The sequence below is a fragment of the Oncorhynchus clarkii genome, chromosome 20, assembly GCF_045791955.1.
Source record: "Oncorhynchus clarkii lewisi isolate Uvic-CL-2024 chromosome 20, UVic_Ocla_1.0, whole genome shotgun sequence".
Classification (NCBI taxonomy): domain Eukaryota; kingdom Metazoa; phylum Chordata; class Actinopteri; order Salmoniformes; family Salmonidae; genus Oncorhynchus; species Oncorhynchus clarkii.
The window spans coordinates 61,923,113-61,940,776 of record NC_092166.1 but is presented as its reverse complement, the minus strand read 5'-3'; the positions used below and the strand labels follow the sequence as shown (position 1 = coordinate 61,940,776).

The window sequence follows — 17,664 nt, the reverse complement described above, 5'->3', positions numbered from 1 at the left end:
CCCTCCCTCAGACCAGCGTGGTGGTGTGGCCCCTCTGTTTGAGGCCCAGCTGGACCTGAGGGTTCCTGACATGGTGTTTAACCCTTCGCTGGAGTACGGAGTTGCCGATGGCTTCTATGACCTGGTGGAGAGCCTGGTCAATGACATCTACAGGACCTCTTCTCTGGTGGCACGCCTGGCCGCGCACAGCAGCGTCCCACACTACCAGGTACTACAACACTACCATGGTTGCAGAATTCAGATAACTTTCCCCCAAATTCCCCGGTTTTCCAGAAATCCCTGTTGGAAGGTTCCCGGAATCAGGATGACATATTTGGGGGGGAGTTGTTATATGTCAAGTTTGCCACCCTAAAAGGGATACTGTGAGATTCTGGCATTTTTTACCATGTTTATGTCTCTGCCTGCAGTATCAAGGAAGTTAGCGGTAGCTTCGCAAGCCAAAGCTTACTAGCGTTAGCGCAATTACTGTTAGTCTACAGGTATAAACACAGAGACATAAAAATGGTATGCACGAGTTCATCTGATGCTTAATTGCCAGAAACTCCCAGTATCCCTTTAACCCATCATCTAGAATGTGTATTGTATCTATAATCTGTCATCTATAAAATAATTATAATCTGCCGACTATCAGGCTGTTATGGAAGACATGGCTGATTTGGCGGACATGCGCCAGCTGCTGATGGAACGTGTGCAGGGCGTCATGGCGACGTGTTGTGAGTTCCGTAACTCTTTGGAGCGCTATGCATACCTGTACGTTGACGACAGGAAGGAGTTTATGCGCCAGTTCCTGCTGTACGGCCACTTGCTGACCAGTCAGGAGATAGAGGCTCATGCAGAGGATGGAGTCCCAGAGAACCCACCTACACTGGAGCAGTTTAGAGAGCAGGTGGATGGGTAAGGGAGATAAATTGAGTGTGTTTTTGAGTGTGTGTGTGCAAGTGTGTGTATGTAATGATGACAGTGTGTGTGTGTGTGTGTGTGTGTGTGTGTGTGTGTGTGTGTGTGTGTGTGTGTGTGTGTGTGTGTGTGTGTGTGTGTGTGTGTGTGTGTGTGTGTGTGTGTGTGTGTGTGTGTGTGTGTGTGTGTGTGTGTGTGTGTGTGTATAACCCCAGATACGAGCGTATCCATGAAGAGGTGCAGGGTCTGGAGCCAGTGTGTGTGTTCCAGGGGTGGATGAGGGTCGACGGACGGGCCTTTAAGAGTGCCCTGCTCAACATCGTCAGGAAGTGGAGTCTCATGTTCAAACAACACCTCATAGACCACGTCACAAACAGGTCGGCAGACTCTAACTCCACCAATATCACACACAGGTTGTTACCAGGCAGATACCAGAGGATTCTGGGGAGAAAAAGCACTCTGTCAAAGTACCCTTCTACTTCATGTTGTCTCTCTTGTTTTTAAACTTTTAAACATTCTCTCTCTCCCTCTCCCTCTCCCTCTCTCTCTCTCTCTCTCTCTCACTCCCTCTCCCTCTCCCTCTCCCTCTCTAGCCTGTTAGACCTGGAGGAGTTTATCAGTCTAGCAGAGCAGGGGCTGGGTCACAGGGTGGAGCAGGGCGACTATGGTGGCCTGGTGGGGGTCATGGGTCACCTGCTGGCCGTGAAGGAGAGGCAGGGTGTGACGGACGCCATGTTTGAGCCGCTCCAACACACCATTACCCTGCTCAAGACATATGAACAGGAGCTGCCTGACGTGGTCTACAAACAGCTAGAGGTGACCCTTGTCCAAAGTCAAACGATCAATCTCCTACCTCTCTCCTTCGTCTTCCTCTCATTCCTCTGTCCCCTTCTGTGCTTCCTTTTGGCACTCATCCCTCTGTTTTGTCCCACTCCCTCTTTGCTCCTGCTGGTGGTACTCCTCCTCCTCCCGATACTCACCCCTCTCTTCCTCCTTTCTCTCTGTCCAGGCGCTATCAGAAAAGTTACTAATGTCTCTGTCCCTCCTTCCTGCTTAACACACATTGTCCCCCTCTCCCTCCTTCCTCTGCCTTACACTCGTCTATTTCTCCCTCCCTCTAGGAGCTTCCAGAGAAGTGGACCAACGTGAAGAAGCAGGCGGTGGTGGTGAAACAGCAGGTGGCTCCTCTCCAGGCCAGCGAGGTGGCCGGACTACGCAGGAAGTGTGCCTCCTTCGACGTGGAGCAACACGCCTTCAGAGAGAGCTTCAGGAAGAATGGGCCCTTCAGGTGACGCGCGCTCCCACACACAGGCTGAATTACGTTGACGGAAAGCTGTCCTCTCCCTTGTGTCCTCATTCAATCCTCAGTCCTAAACAGTCCCTTAGCTCCTACCCCAGGACATATGTCCTATTTGATCTAAAAGGGCTGGATACTGTAGGTGTAAGCAATGTGGTTATGGCTCCACATCCCCAACCAGAGGACTAGGTAAAACATTGCTTACACCCTTCTGCAAGCAAGACAGGCTTCTCTCTGTCATGGGCCACCATTGTTGTTCCCTCCTGTCACACCTCTACATCGGCCAGTCTATAATTGTGCAGTGAACAGTTAACGACACAACGCTTACACATTAGGCAAGCATAATTGAATCTTTACATATCCTAATTACCCACACAGGTAGTGGTGCTCCATCATGCTGTCTAATTACTTAATTAATTATGCGCATAATCGTTCCTCTGTAGTGACATGATTTTCTCATTAATGTCATGGATGTCCGGGTTGATAATTGACTATGTGCCTATGGGCCTGGGTAGCCAACCTCCATTCAAACATGACTTGACAAAGTAGTCAGCTGAAATGGTGACAGACTGGTGCTCAGGCTGGTGCTCAGGCTGGTGTGATGTAGGTTTGTCAGTAAGACCCTCTACACAAAGGCCTTTCAAATCTATTTTCTCCCTGGTAGTTAATACATTTATAATGTCAGGTTAACTTAGTATCAATGTGAAACCATATCAGATGCTGAGAGAGTAACCTTGCTGTGTTCCTCTGTGTGTTATTGTAGGTTTGACAGTGAGAACCCGTATGCCATGCTGAATGCATCCCACAAACAGATCCAGGAGAAGGAGGCTGTGATGGCTGGGCTGGTGGAGTCTGCCGGCCTGTTTGAGGTGACTGTCTCTGACTACAGACAACTACGACAGTGCAGGTGAGACAAGGCTTTCCCCACAAGGTTTCTTCATTCGAGAGAGTTTGTCCTTCTACGGTTTTCCCTTAGAAGATCCAGGCCGGGTTACTGTAAAGCACTCGGTGTCAAATGTTTTTTGTGAAAAGTACTATATTAATACAATTGTTTGATTGATGTACTGTCTGACTGACTGACTTATTGTTATATCCTGTGGTTCCCCAGGCGTGAGGTGGGGCTGCTGAAGGAGCTGTGGGACATAATAGCTGTAGTAGACAGTACTATGGTTGCCTGGAGGACCACACCATGGAGAGACATCAACGTTGAGGACATGGAACTGGAGTGTAAACACTTCAATAAAGACATCCGAGCATTGGATAAAGAGGTGAGAGGGAGAGAGAGGGAGATATTACATTGGCCACAATCAAAAAGGAAAAACCCATTGTAAAAGAACATGTACATTTCCAAATACCTTGCCTCTCCCTTTTTGGTGGTTAATGCTGAATTGTATCATAAAAACCCTTCTTCCCCCTAGGTGCGATCGTGGGAGGCGTTCTCAGGTCTGGACAGCAGGGTAAAGAACCTCCTGACCTCCCTCAGGGCCGTAGCAGAGCTCCAGAACCCTGCCATACGGGCCAGACACTGGCACCAGCTAATGGCTGCCACCGGGGTGCGCTTCACCATGGACCAGGAGACAACACTGGCGGACCTGCTGCAGCTCAACCTGCACAACTTTGAGGAGGAGGTGAGGGGCATCGTGGACAAGGCTGTCAAAGAGATGGGCATGGAGAAGGTGCTCTCTGAACTCAACTCTACATGGACCGGTACAGTACAAGAATACCCTTAAACTGAACTGACTTTTATCAGATGCCTGTACTTTTCATGTTTAATCTGTGATTGGTTTGGTTGATTGACTGACTGACTGATTGGTTTGGTTGATTGACTGACTGATTGGTTTGGTTGATTGACTGACTGATTGGTTTGGTTGATTGGACTGACTGATTGGTTCGGTTGATTGACTGACTGACTGATTGGTTTGGTTGATTGACTGACTGATTGTTTCGGGTTGATTGACTGACTGATTGGTTCGGTTGATTGACTGACTGACTGACTGATTGGTTTGGTTGATTGACTGACTGATTGGTTCGGTTGATTGACTGACTGACTGACTGATTGGTTTGGTTGATTGACTGACTGACTGATTGGTTTGGTTGATTGACTGATTGGTTTGGTTGATTGACTGACTGATTGGTTCGGTTGACTGACTGACTGACTGATTGGTTTGGTTGATTGACTGACTGACTGATTGGTTTGGTTGATTGACTGACTGATTGGTTTGGTTGATTGACTGACTTATTGGTTTGGTTGATTGACTGACTGACTGATTGGTTTGGTTGATTGACTGACTGACTGATTGGTTTGGTTGATTGACTGACTGATTGGTTTGGTTGATTGACTGACTGATTGGTTTGGTTGATTGACTGACTGATTGGTTTGGTTGATTGGACTGACTGATTGGTTCGGTTGATTGACTGACTGACTGATTGGTTTGGTTGATTGACTGACTGACTGATTGGTTTGGTTGATTGACTGACTGATTGGTTTGGTTGATTGGCTGACTGATTGTTTCGGGTTGATTGACTGACTGATTGGTTCGGTTGATTGACTGACTGACTGATTGGTTTGGTTGATTGACTGACTGACTGATTGGTTTGGTTGATTGACTGACTGATTGTTTCGGGTTGATTGACTGACTGATTGGTTCGGTTGATTGACTGACTGACTGACTGATTGGTTTGGTTGATTGACTGACTGATTGGTTCGGTTGATTGACTGACTGACTGACTGATTGGTTTGGTTGATTGACTGACTGACTGATTGGTTTGGTTGATTGACTGATTGGTTTGGTTGATTGACTGACTGATTGGTTCGGTTGACTGACTGACTGACTGATTGGTTTGGTTGATTGACTGACTGACTGATTGGTTTGGTTGATTGACTGACTGATTGGTTTGGTTGATTGACTGACTTATTGGTTTGGTTGATTGACTGACTGACTGATTGGTTTGGTTGATTGACTGACTGACTGATTGGTTTGGTTGATTGACTGACTGATTGGTTTGGTTGATTGACTGACTGATTGGTTTGGTTGATTGACTGACTGATTGGTTTGGTTGATTGGACTGACTGATTGGTTCGGTTGATTGACTGACTGACTGATTGGTTTGGTTGATTGACTGACTGACTGATTGGTTTGGTTGATTGACTGACTGATTGGTTTGGTTGATTGGCTGACTGATTGTTTCGGGTTGATTGACTGACTGATTGGTTCGGTTGATTGACTGACTGACTGATTGGTTTGGTTGATTGGACTGACTGATTGGTTCGGTTGATTGACTGACTGACTGATTGGTTTGGTTGATTGACTGACTGATTGTTTCGGGTTGATTGACTGACTGATTGGTTCGGTTGATTGACTGACTGACTGACTGATTGGTTTGGTTGATTGACTGACTGATTGGTTCGGTTGATTGACTGACTGACTGACTGATTGGTTTGGTTGATTGACTGACTGACTGATTGGTTTGGTTGATTGACTGATTGGTTTGGTTGATTGACTGACTGATTGGTTCGGTTGACTGACTGACTGACTGATTGGTTTGGTTGATTGACTGACTGACTGATTGGTTTGGTTGATTGACTGACTGATTGGTTTGGTTGATTGACTGACTTATTGGTTTGGTTGATTGACTGACTGACTGATTGGTTTGGTTGATTGACTGACTGACTGATTGGTTTGGTTGATTGACTGACTGATTGGTTTGGTTGATTGACTGACTGATTGGTTTGGTTGATTGACTGACTGATTGGTTTGGTTGATTGGACTGACTGATTGGTTCGGTTGATTGACTGACTGACTGATTGGTTTGGTTGATTGACTGACTGACTGATTGGTTTGGTTGATTGACTGACTGATTGGTTTGGTTGATTGGCTGACTGATTGTTTCGGGTTGATTGACTGACTGATTGGTTCGGTTGATTGACTGACTGACTGATTGGTTTGGTTGATTGACTGACTGACTGATTGGTTTGGTTGATTGACTGACTGATTGTTTCGGGTTGATTGACTGACTGATTGGTTCGGTTGATTGACTGACTGACTGACTGATTGGTTTGGTTGATTGACTGACTGATTGGTTCGGTTGATTGACTGACTGACTGACTGATTGGTTTGGTTGATTGACTGACTGACTGATTGGTTTGGTTGATTGACTGATTGGTTTGGTTGATTGACTGACTGATTGGTTCGGTTGACTGACTGACTGACTGATTGGTTTGGTTGATTGACTGACTGACTGATTGGTTTGGTTGATTGACTGACTGATTGGTTTGGTTGATTGACTGACTTATTGGTTTGGTTGATTGACTGACTGACTGATTGGTTTGGTTGATTGACTGACTGACTGATTGGTTTGGTTGATTGACTGACTGATTGGTTTGGTTGATTGACTGACTGATTGGTTTGGTTGATTGACTGACTGATTGGTTTGGTTGATTGGACTGACTGATTGGTTCGGTTGATTGACTGACTGACTGATTGGTTTGGTTGATTGACTGACTGACTGATTGGTTTGGTTGATTGACTGACTGATTGGTTTGGTTGATTGGCTGACTGATTGTTTCGGGTTGATTGACTGACTGATTGGTTCGGTTGATTGACTGACTGACTGATTGGTTTGGTTGATTGACTGACTGACTGATTGGTTTGGTTGATTGACTGACTGACTGATTGGTTTGGTTGATTGACTGACTGATTGGTTCGGTTGATTGACTGACTGACTGATTGGTTTGGTTTATTGACTGACTGACTGATTGGTTTGGTTGATTGACTGACTGACTGATTGGTTTGGTTGATTGACTGACTTATTGGTTTGGTTGATTGACTGACTGATTGGTTCGGTTGATTGACTGACTGACTGATTGGTTTGGTTGATTGACTGACTGACTGATTGGTTTGGTTGATTGACTGACTGACTGATTGGTTTGGTTGATTGACTGACTGACTGATTGGTTTGGTTGATTGACTGACTGATTGGTTTGGTTGATTGACTGACTTATTGGTTTGGTTGATTGACTGACTGATTGGTTTGGTTGATTGACTGACTTATTGGTTTGGTTGATTGACTGACTCCAGGTATGCAGTTCCAGTACGAGCCTCACCACCGTACCCAGGTGCCCTTGCTGCGCTCGGACGAGGACCTGATTGAAACCCTGGAGGACAATCAGGTCCAGCTGCAGAACCTCATGTCCTCCAAGTACATCGCCCACTTCCTGGAGGAGGTGTCACTGTGGCAACGGAAGTTATCAGTGGCGGACGGAGTGATATCCATCTGGTTCGAGGTGCAGCGTACCTGGACCCATCTGGAGAGCATCTTCATAGGCTCTGAGGACATCCGCTCACAGCTGCCCGAGGTCAGACACACACACACACACACACACATGCACACATGCTCAAAGACACACACACACTCGCATGCACACACATGCTCAAAGACACACACGCACACTCGCATGCACACATGACCTCCCATTTCACAAGTTTGTTTTTTATCCTACATAAGGGCTCTGCCTGTACCACTTTCATGCATGTTAATTAATAAATCGTTAGTTGTCTAAACACCAGCCTACTTTTGTAAATCAGAATGATACATTTCCTTAATTACCTTGATGGTGATGCTGTTCCTCTGGTTCCAGTGGGAGTCTTAAAGCCAGATGTTTGTAGTTAATATCTCTCTGTGTGATTGTCCTCTGGGAACTCCTATCCCCTGGCCGGGCTCCCACAATGCAACTCTCCCCAGGACTCCAAACGCTTTGAAGGGATTGATGCCGATTTCAAAGAGCTGGCGAACGCAGCCCATAAAACGCCCAACGTGGTGGAGGCCACCAATAAAGCAGGCCTGTTCAGCAAACTGGAGGACATTCAGAGCAGGTGGGGGAAGGAGAGGGAGTCGGTGGTGGTGTGATGGGATTCTCTGTCTCACGGTGCACTGAAATTTGTGTTAGAGGAAAGAGAATGATTGTGTTATCGATAGAAAAAGGCAACACATACAAATGTAAGAACTGACCCATTGATGTATTTATACACTTGCACATATTCACACAATTCACTGATAATGGGTGTGTGTAACCTTGTGTAGACTGTCTCTGTGTGAGAAGGCCTTGGCTGAGTATCTGGACACCAAGCGTCTGGCCTTCCCCAGATTCTACTTCATCTCCTCTGCTGACATGCTGGACATACTGTCCAATGGAACCAACCCACTCCAGGTAGGAACCTATACCCATTAGGTGTATCCACAAAGCCTCTCAGATTATGCGTGTTTATTTAGGATCAGTTTAGCCTTTTAGATCATATTGAATACAATAATATTGACAGATTGAGACCTGATCCTAGATCAGTACTCTTACTCTGAGACAAGTTTTTTTGCTCATACCTGTAGGACTCTGAGTCTCCACAAGGGAGCAGTGTTGGTCATAGTTTGCCAGAGTCTTTACACCTCATCCTGGGAATAAAAAGTGCTAAATTATTCTCTTCAATATTGAAGGATAGTTGAACAACGACTTTTGTTGAAACCTGTCAATAACGCGTGGTCCTGACTTTTCCTGACATTAGTCCCTACTCTACCCGCTCTGTCCCTAGGTCCAGAGACATCTTTCCAAGCTGTTTGATAACACAGCTAAGATGCAGTTTGAGACTGACACGGAGGGGAACCCTACTAAGACAGGTCTGGGCATGTTCAGTAGGGAGGAGGAGTATGTCCCCTTTAATCAGCCCTGCGACTGCACCGGACAGGTAACACTATGATGGGGGACAGGGATTGAAAGATGTTATAGCATTTGTCAGATGTTCTCTGTCCAATCTGTGAAATCTTGTAAATCACATGTGTTAGTTCCCTATTAGACACCTTCGTTTGAATGAAAAGCCAGTTGTGTTTATTCATGTTGTCTGATGCCCCTCGGATCTAAAATGACAAACACATTCATAGTATGGCTGTGTAGTATGTCATCATTATGTGTGTGGTTGCACTGTGTAGTATGTCATCATTATCTGTGTGGTTGTCTTCAGGTGGAGATGTGGTTGAATCGGGTTCTGGAAACCATGCGGTCAACAGTGCGTCATGAGATGACAGAGGCAGTGATGGCCTATGAGGACAAACCCAGAGAGCAGTGGCTGTTTGACTACCCCGCTCAGGTACATTAGAATTAGAAGGTGTGTTAGAGCAGGGCTGTCACAAAAGCCTGCACACCAAATAGCTCTCCAGGAGGAGGGTTGACCGCTCCTGCCATGACCTGTGTCTTTTTATCGATCTGTGTAGTGTACTCAGCTCTGAAGCTCGAACCTCTGTCTTCCTCTGACCTTTGACCTCTAACTTCTAATGTGTATATCGCACTCTAGGTGGCCCTGACGTGTACTCAGATCTGGTGGACGTCAGACGTGGGCATGGCCTTCTCCCGTCTGGAGGAGGGATATGAGAACGCCATGAAGGAATATAACAGGAAGCAGGTCGCCCAGCTCAACACACTAATCTCCATGCTGATTGGACAGCTGTCGCCGGGCGACCGCCAGAAGGTCATGACCATCTGCACCATAGACGTCCATGCGAGGGACGTGGTCGCTAAGATCATCGCTCAGAAGGTATCAGTTTCAGTTTGTTTTCAACCTTTTCTCAATTATGAAATTAACATAATGATAAAGGATTTTTTAAAGTTTTGCAACTTTAACGAAGACAGAAAGTGTTTTGGATGTTTGTTTTTTACTCATCCCTGTTTTTCGTCTTCTTCCAATTCCCCCCCCCCCTCTCTCTCTCTCCCTTCCCTCATTCCCCCATCGCCAGGTGGAGAACTCTCAGGCGTTCCTATGGTTGTCTCAGCTACGTCATCGCTGGGATGAGAAGGAGAGACACTGCTTCGCCAACATCTGTGACGCCCAGTTCCTCTATTCATACGAGTACCTGGGCAACACACCACGACTTGTCATAACCCCTCTGACTGACAGGTACACTGACCAATAAAAACAATGTTGGCACAGGGTATCACATTCTGATTGGTTTTCATCTCACTCACAGGTAAGTACCACTATGGTTGTTTACTTTTTTGATAGACAAGTTAGGGCGAGCCTAATCTCTCGTGAACAGATTCTGAGCGAAAACCAAATAATCTGTCAGGGCGTGATGGAATTGGTAGGATAACAAGCAGCAGGAGTTCTGGTGTTTGGATTTTCATCACTGATTTATTGGATGCATCAGGATTGGGCGAAGGCAGTGCTTAAACTTTGACTGCTTTGCACATGTGGTGAAATTAGCCCTCAACTCGGCACATGGAATGGGGCGGGGGCGGTTGTGGGTCAGGTCGGCTGTGGGCAGGGTGTCTACTTTGATGAATCTAAAATCTAAAATATGTTTTGATTTTGTTTAACACTTTTTTGGTTACTACATGATTCCATACGTGTTATTTCATAGTTTTGATGTCTTCACTATTATTCTACAATGTAGAAAATAGTCAAAATAAAAACTCTTGAATGAGTACAGTTGTGTCCAAACTTTTGACTGGTACTGTACATGTAAGAGATTAGCTAGCTAGCTAGTTAGCTGGCTAACATTATAGGTTTAGAGTCACGACTAACAATAAAAATCATTATTTTCTAATTGATTTTTGGGTTCATAATTTCTGTAAATACTTTTTATGCATGCTTATTTTATCTTTATTTAACTAGGCAAGTCAGTTAAGAACAAGTTCTTATTTTCAATGACGGCCTAGGAAGAGTGGGGGGGGGCACTCACTGTCAGCTATGGGATTTGAACTTGCAACCTTTTGCTAACTAGTCCACCGCTCTAACCACTAGGCTACCCTGCCTAGTGCAAAGAAGTATGCTCTCAATGCAGTTATGCAGTCTAATACACCTACAGTGGGATGCCAAACTTGTTTAGCATTATCTAGTCCAAATATGGCACGATTCCACTGTTTTTATCCATTAGCATCACTTTCAATGAGAAACTTTTATTTTGAAGGTGAACTGCAAATTCACTATTGTGGCTAATTGTTTTTTTTAGGCAAGTCAGTTAAGAACAAATTCTTATTTACAATGACGGCCTACCAAAAGGCAAAAGGCCTCCTGCGGGGACGGGGGCCTGGGATTGTTATTGTGGTTAGCTTCTCATATGTAGGAACAAGCGGGTACCAGGGCCAGAGGACTGACACATTGGCCAACATTCCGATAGAAATGTATTATGCAGAACGAACACGCCTCTCTGATTCTAAGGAATCATGTCAGTTCTATTCATGCCATTTCTATCTGCAACGTACTCTCTTGGATTAATAAAACAAATCATAAGGAACATGTTTTGTTGTTTGGCACCTTTCATACAAGCAATTGCAGCTTGAACCGGGTTCCTACATTATTGTGGGAAATTATCACAGATAAAGTCTGAATATAAAAAGTGGATTTATGACCTGTTTCTGTAGTCCTCTGGCAAACTGTGCTGTGGCTGTGGAACTGACCATTAGCCTATTCCCTTTGAAGCCAGAACAAAGCACCACAAAGACAATGGTGTTTGAAGGCTGGATCACTGATCAGCGGCCATGTGCTCGTAGAGGCAGCATATGGCCAGAGACTGTGCTCTATCTCGTTATCTCTGCCTGTCAAACTTTTGACCACTGACCCTCTGTCATTCAGCCATACTGGAGTCAGGGAAAGTTTGATATAAAGTTGTCATTCATTCACAGATGGCTACTGGCCAACTTAAACAGTTTGATTTCAGGTTTCAGATGTGTTTGGATTTCAATCACATAATTCTGGAAGCTGTGTTTTTAAGGATTGTGATGGCATCCCCCTGGTAGAAAAACAATGATGTAATCATACATACACAATACTTCTCAGTTAAAGTGTTTCAGCCCCTTCTGAGAACTGTGTTTAGGCATTCAGAACAAGCAGGTTTGTAGCCACCCAGACAGTTGATTGTGAGATATATGGCCATATTTCCAAAATGACTATTAAAAACGTTGGCAACAGTCTCTGGATGACACAAATTGGATCGTTTGTCTTCCGGTAGCTTTGCATATCTCTTTAACACACACTCTCTCTCTCTCTCACAATATATTGTATATTTACCCTCTGCTTGCTGAAACGATTACCACATTGATTTCAGAGGCCAAACAACGCATTTATATTGATGATCAATTTCAGATTTGATCGTCTCCATCAGTCCTCCTCAACACCTTAGTGTGCTATTGAAACATGCAGATTGTTGTTGCATTTCAATGCCTGCCTGTTATTTGACTTGAGTTAATCAGCCTATGAAGTGAAGTTGTTATTACTAAGAATGTGTGTGTGTTTCCCAGGTGCTACATCACTCTTACCCAGTCCCTCCACCTGACTATGAGTGGTGCTCCAGCAGGCCCAGCAGGCACTGGCAAGACAGAGACCACCAAGGATCTGGGCCGAGCCCTTGGCATCATGGTCTATGTATTCAACTGCTCCGAGCAGATGGACTACAAGGTGGGCTCCCACTCCTTCTGCAGACAGGCTATGAATCATCTAAGTCAGGGTTGGGCAACTTTTGATGGGGGTGGGGGACACAACAAAACAACTCATCATGAGGGCCCGCAGTTGCTCACGAGTCTGCGTACCCACATCATACCTCCCACGTTGTGGGCAAAACATCTTAGTGGCCCCACTCTTGACAGCAGAGAACATTTAAAACACTTTTTTAGAATTCATTTCGTGCAATTCTACACATTTTGCCACGGAGTGTAGAGCAAATGTTGCCATTTAAAGTAAGTTTGCTGCAATTCTACACACATTTTCCCATGAGGCGGTGAGGAAAACTGGCTGTCTTACAGCTAGTTTCCTGCAATTCTACACATCTTGCCATAGGGTGGAGAGAAATGTTTGCCGCTTTTAATACACTGCTCAAAAAAATAAAGGGAACACTAAAATAACACATCCTAGATCTGAATGAATGAAATATTCTTATTAAATACTTTTTTCTTTACATAGTTGAATGTGCTGACAACAAAATCACACAAAAATTATCAATGGAAATCAAATTTATCAACCCATGGAGGTCTGGATTTGGAGTCACAAAATTAAAGTGGAAAACCACACTACAGGCTGATCCAACTTTGATGTAATGTCCTTAAAACAAGTCAAAATGAGGCTCAGTAGTGTGTGTGGCCTCCACGTGCCTGTATGACCTCCCTACAACGCCTGGGCATGCTCCTGATGAGGTGGCAGATGGTCTCCTGAGGGATCTCCTCCCAGACCTGGACTAAAGCATCCGCCAACTCCTGGACAGTCTGTGGTGCAACGTGGCATGGTGGATGGAGCGAGACATGATGTCCCAGATGTGCTCAATTGGATTCAGGTCTGGGGAACGGGCGGGCCAGTCCATAGCATCAATGCCTTCCTCTTGCAGGAACGGCTGACACACTCCAGCCACATGAGGTCTAGCATTGTCTTGCGTTAGGAGGAACCCAGGGCCAACCGCACCAGCATATGGTCTCACAAGGAGTCTGAGGATCTCATCTCAGTACCTAATAGCAGTCAGGCTACCTCTGGCGAGCACATGGAGGGCTGTGCGGCCCCCCAAAGAAATGCCACCCCGCACCATGACAAATGTCCTGTAAGCACAACCCCCACCTGTGGACGTCGGGCCCTCATACCACCCTCATGGAGTCTGTTTCTGACTGTTTGAGCAGACACATGCACATTTGTGGCCTGCTGGAGGTCATTTTGCAGGGCCCTGGCAGTGCTCCTCCTTGCACAAAGGCGGAGGTAGCGGTCCTGCTGCTGGGTTGTTGCCCTCCTACGGCCTCCTCCACATCTCCTGATGTACTGACCTGTCTCCTGGTAGTGCCTCCATGCTCTGGACACTACGCTGACAGACACAGCAAACCTTCTTGCCACAGCTCGCATTGATGTGCCATCCTGGATGAGCTGCACTACCTGAGCCACTTGTGTGGGTTGTAGACTCCGTCTCATGCTACCACTAGAGTGAAAGCACCCACAGCATTCAAAAGTGACCAAAACATCAGCCAGGAAGCATAGGAACTGAGAAGTGGTCTGTGGTTACTACCTGCAGAACCACTCCTTTATTGGGGGTGTCTTGCTAATTGCCTATAATTTCAACCTGTTGTCTATTCCATTTGCACAACAGCATGTAAAATGTACAGTGCCTTGCGAAAGTATTCGGCCCCCTTGAACTTTGCGACCTTTTGCCACATTTCAGGCTTCAAACATAAAGATATAAAACTGTATTTTTTTGTGAAGAATCAACAACAAGTGGGACACAATCATGAAGTGGAACGACATTTATTGGATATTTCAAACTTTTTTAACAAATCAAAAACTGAAAAATTGGGCGTGCAAAATTATTCAGCCCCTTTACTTTCAGTGCAGCAAACTCTCTCCAGAAGTTCAGTGAAGATCTCTGAATGATCCAATGTTGACCTAAATGACTAATGATGATAAATACAATCCACCTGTGTGTAATCAAGTCTCCGTATAAATGCACCTGCACTGTGATAGTCTCAGAGGTCCGTTAAAAGCGCAGAGAGCATCATGAAGAACAAGGAACACACCAGGCAGGTCCGAGATACTGTTGTGAAGAAGTTTAAAGCCGGATTTGGATACAAAAAGATTTCCCAAGCTTTAAACATCCCAAGGAGCACTGTGCAAGCGATAATATTGAAATGGAAGGAGTATCAGACCACTGCAAATCTACCAAGACCTGGCCGTCCCTCTAAACTTTCAGCTCATACAAGGAGAAGACTGATCAGAGATGCAGCCAAGAGGCCCATGATCACTCTGGATGAACTGCAGAGATCTACAGCTGAGGTGGGAGACTCTGTCCATAGGACAACAATCAGTCGTATATTGCACAAATCTGGCCTTTATGGAAGAGTGGCAAGAAGAAAGCCATTTCTTAAAGATATCCATAAAAAGTGTAGTTTAAAGTTTGCCACAAGCCACCTGGGAGACACACCAAACATGTGGAAGAAGGTGCTCTGGTCAGATGAAACCAAAATTGAACTTTTTTGCAACAATGCAAAACTTTATGTTTGGCGTAAAAGCAACACAGCTGAACACACCATCCCCACTGTCAAACATGGTGGTGGCAGCATCATGGTTTGGGCCTGCTTTTCTTCAGCAGGGACAGGGAAGATGGTTAAAATTGATGGGAAGATGGATGTAGCCAAATACAGGACCATTCTGGAAGAAAACCTGATGGAGTCTGCAAAAGACCTGAGACTGGGACGGAGATTTGTCTTCCAACAAGACAATGATCCAAAACATAAAGCAAAATCTACAATGGAATGGTTCAAAAATAAACATATCCAGGTGTAAGAATGGCCAAGTCAAAGTCCAGACCTGAATCCAATTTAGAATCTGTGGAAAGAACTGAAAACTGCTGTTCACAAATGCTCTCCATCCAACCTCACTGAGCTCGAGCTGTTTTGCAAGGAGGAATGTGAAAAAATTTCAGTCTCTCGATGTGCAAAACTGATAGAGGCATACCCCAAGCGACTTACAGCTGTAATCGCAGCAAAAGGTGGTGCTACAAAGTATTAACTTAAGGGGGCTGAATAATTTTGCATGCCCAATTTTTCAGTTTTTGATTTGTTAAAAAAGTTTGAAATATCCAATAAATGTCGTTCCACTTCATGATTGTGTCCCACTTGTTGTTGATTCTTCACAAAAAAATACAGTTTTATATCTTTATGTTTGAAGCCTGAAATGTGGCAAAAGGTCGCAAAGTTCAAGGGGGCCGAATACTTTCGCAAGGCACTGTATTGTCAATCAGTGTTGCTTCCTAAGTGGACAGTTTGATTTCACAGAAGTGTGATTGACATGGAGTTACATTGTGTTGTTTAAGTGTTCCCTTTATTTTTTTGAGCAGTGTATATCTGAGTGAGACTGAATTACAAAATCAATGGGTGCCACCCGGATAATTCGACCATGATAACAAGTTTGGATAGCTGGCCACCGAACTAATTTAGCAATCTAAAAAAAGTCAACTGACACGGTCGAATTGACTGACTATCAGTGACTGACATAACAAGAGTAAAACATTTGTTTTTGGGCGGGGGGGGGGGGGGGGGGGGGGGGGGGGGGGCAGGGGTGGATGGGGGGGTTCATCCGAGGGCCTTCAAAAGGGGGGGCGGGCCGCCAGTTACCCTGATCTAAGTCCTGCTTCTCCAACTCTACTCGGTGTGGATATCTGACACAGAGATGGAGGGGAGAGGAGGGTAAAGAGAGCTCCCTGTCGGTCTTCTCCTCTCTCTCGCTCTCTCCCCCTGTCCTTGAAGGAAGAACATAACAGTTCAACCTGATGGATGCATTTATTTTGCTGTTAAGTGGTGTCAGACGCCCTTCTCAGTGTTCCTGCTTCAACACACACACACACACAACTGCATATAGAGTGGTCAATAGAGACGCAGGCACAATCTCTTCATACAGCTTGTTGCTGCCTGCCTAGACAGGAGAATTATTATTGCCCTTCCCGCTCTACACACACACACCACACTGTGTCAGAGAGAAGCGCTAATATGCACCAGGAGATGCAGCGATGGTGTAACGTCATACAACCAAGCGGCACACACAGTCAGGCTTGGTTAGTATCAGGGCTCTGCCCTATAATAGAGAGGAGAGACTTGGATCCTACCTCTCTCCTGTCTAGTGAATCTCAGGAGGCTGTTTCTGTGTCTGTGGAGAAAGCTGATGGTGTGAGTTGGCATTTAACCTTTTTCATATTGGAGTAGACAGACGGCAACAAAATGTCACCCATTTAGGCAAGAAAGTTTAGGCCCTTGCTTTTGTGGTAAATCTCAAACGTCTGTTGTCATTCTTACTTTCAATTTTACTCTGTATAGAACACATCTCCCTCTCTCTTCTCTCTCTCTGACCCTTCCTGCAGTCGTGTGGCAACATCTATAAAGGCCTGGCCCAGACAGGAGCGTGGGGCTGCTTTGATGAATTTAACAGGATCTCTGTGGAGGTGCTGTCTGTGGTCGCTGTGCAGGTAAGCATGTCCCTGGGCTAATCATACAGTGCGCTCCAAAGGTAATTGGCACAGTGACCCTTTTTATTTAGTCTCTGTACTGTAAAGAAGAATATCATATGTTACTATTAAACACTTCTATTGCAGATAGTCCTGAATGAATCGTGAATAAGGATGAGCGAGAAGGTTAGACGCAAAAATATCATACTCCCATCCAAAATGCTAACCTCCCCTTTTCTTGTAATTGTGAGAGGTTAGCATGTCTTGGGGGTAGGATATTTGTGTGTCTGTAATTCCCACTCATTATTCACAATTCATTCAGGACTATCCATAATCATAGTAGCATCCACATGAATGTAGATGTGTTTAGAAACATTTTACTCTTCCTTAAAAGTGACTCCTAAATTACACAATACATTATTTACCATTCATTTCTATTGGGCACAATACTTTTGGAACTCACTGTATACTGTACTAATAAGCAATGATTGCATTGAGTTAGCACAGTACCCATTCATATTTTGTCATCA

At 45.1% G+C, this 17,664-nt stretch overlaps 1 protein-coding gene across 1 annotated transcript in view; it reads left to right on the top strand.

Annotated features, from left to right (window-relative positions):
* The window catches only part of LOC139375621 (dynein, axonemal, heavy chain 9), a 130,179-nt gene that overhangs the window by 14,280 nt on the left and 98,235 nt on the right, over positions 1 to 17,664 (top strand). Inside the window, exons 16-32 of the mRNA XM_071117412.1 lie at positions 12 to 208; positions 632 to 894; positions 1,113 to 1,274; positions 1,491 to 1,713; positions 2,019 to 2,185; positions 2,958 to 3,101; positions 3,303 to 3,462; positions 3,613 to 3,901; positions 7,273 to 7,550; positions 7,937 to 8,067; positions 8,276 to 8,402; positions 8,776 to 8,928; positions 9,202 to 9,327; positions 9,532 to 9,771; positions 9,971 to 10,131; positions 12,474 to 12,630; positions 17,051 to 17,155. Coding sequence (XP_070973513.1) covers positions 12 to 208; positions 632 to 894; positions 1,113 to 1,274; positions 1,491 to 1,713; positions 2,019 to 2,185; positions 2,958 to 3,101; positions 3,303 to 3,462; positions 3,613 to 3,901; positions 7,273 to 7,550; positions 7,937 to 8,067; positions 8,276 to 8,402; positions 8,776 to 8,928; positions 9,202 to 9,327; positions 9,532 to 9,771; positions 9,971 to 10,131; positions 12,474 to 12,630; positions 17,051 to 17,155 — 3,083 coding nt within the window. The remainder of the gene's footprint in view (positions 1 to 11; positions 209 to 631; positions 895 to 1,112; positions 1,275 to 1,490; positions 1,714 to 2,018; positions 2,186 to 2,957; positions 3,102 to 3,302; positions 3,463 to 3,612; positions 3,902 to 7,272; positions 7,551 to 7,936; positions 8,068 to 8,275; positions 8,403 to 8,775; positions 8,929 to 9,201; positions 9,328 to 9,531; positions 9,772 to 9,970; positions 10,132 to 12,473; positions 12,631 to 17,050; positions 17,156 to 17,664) is intronic.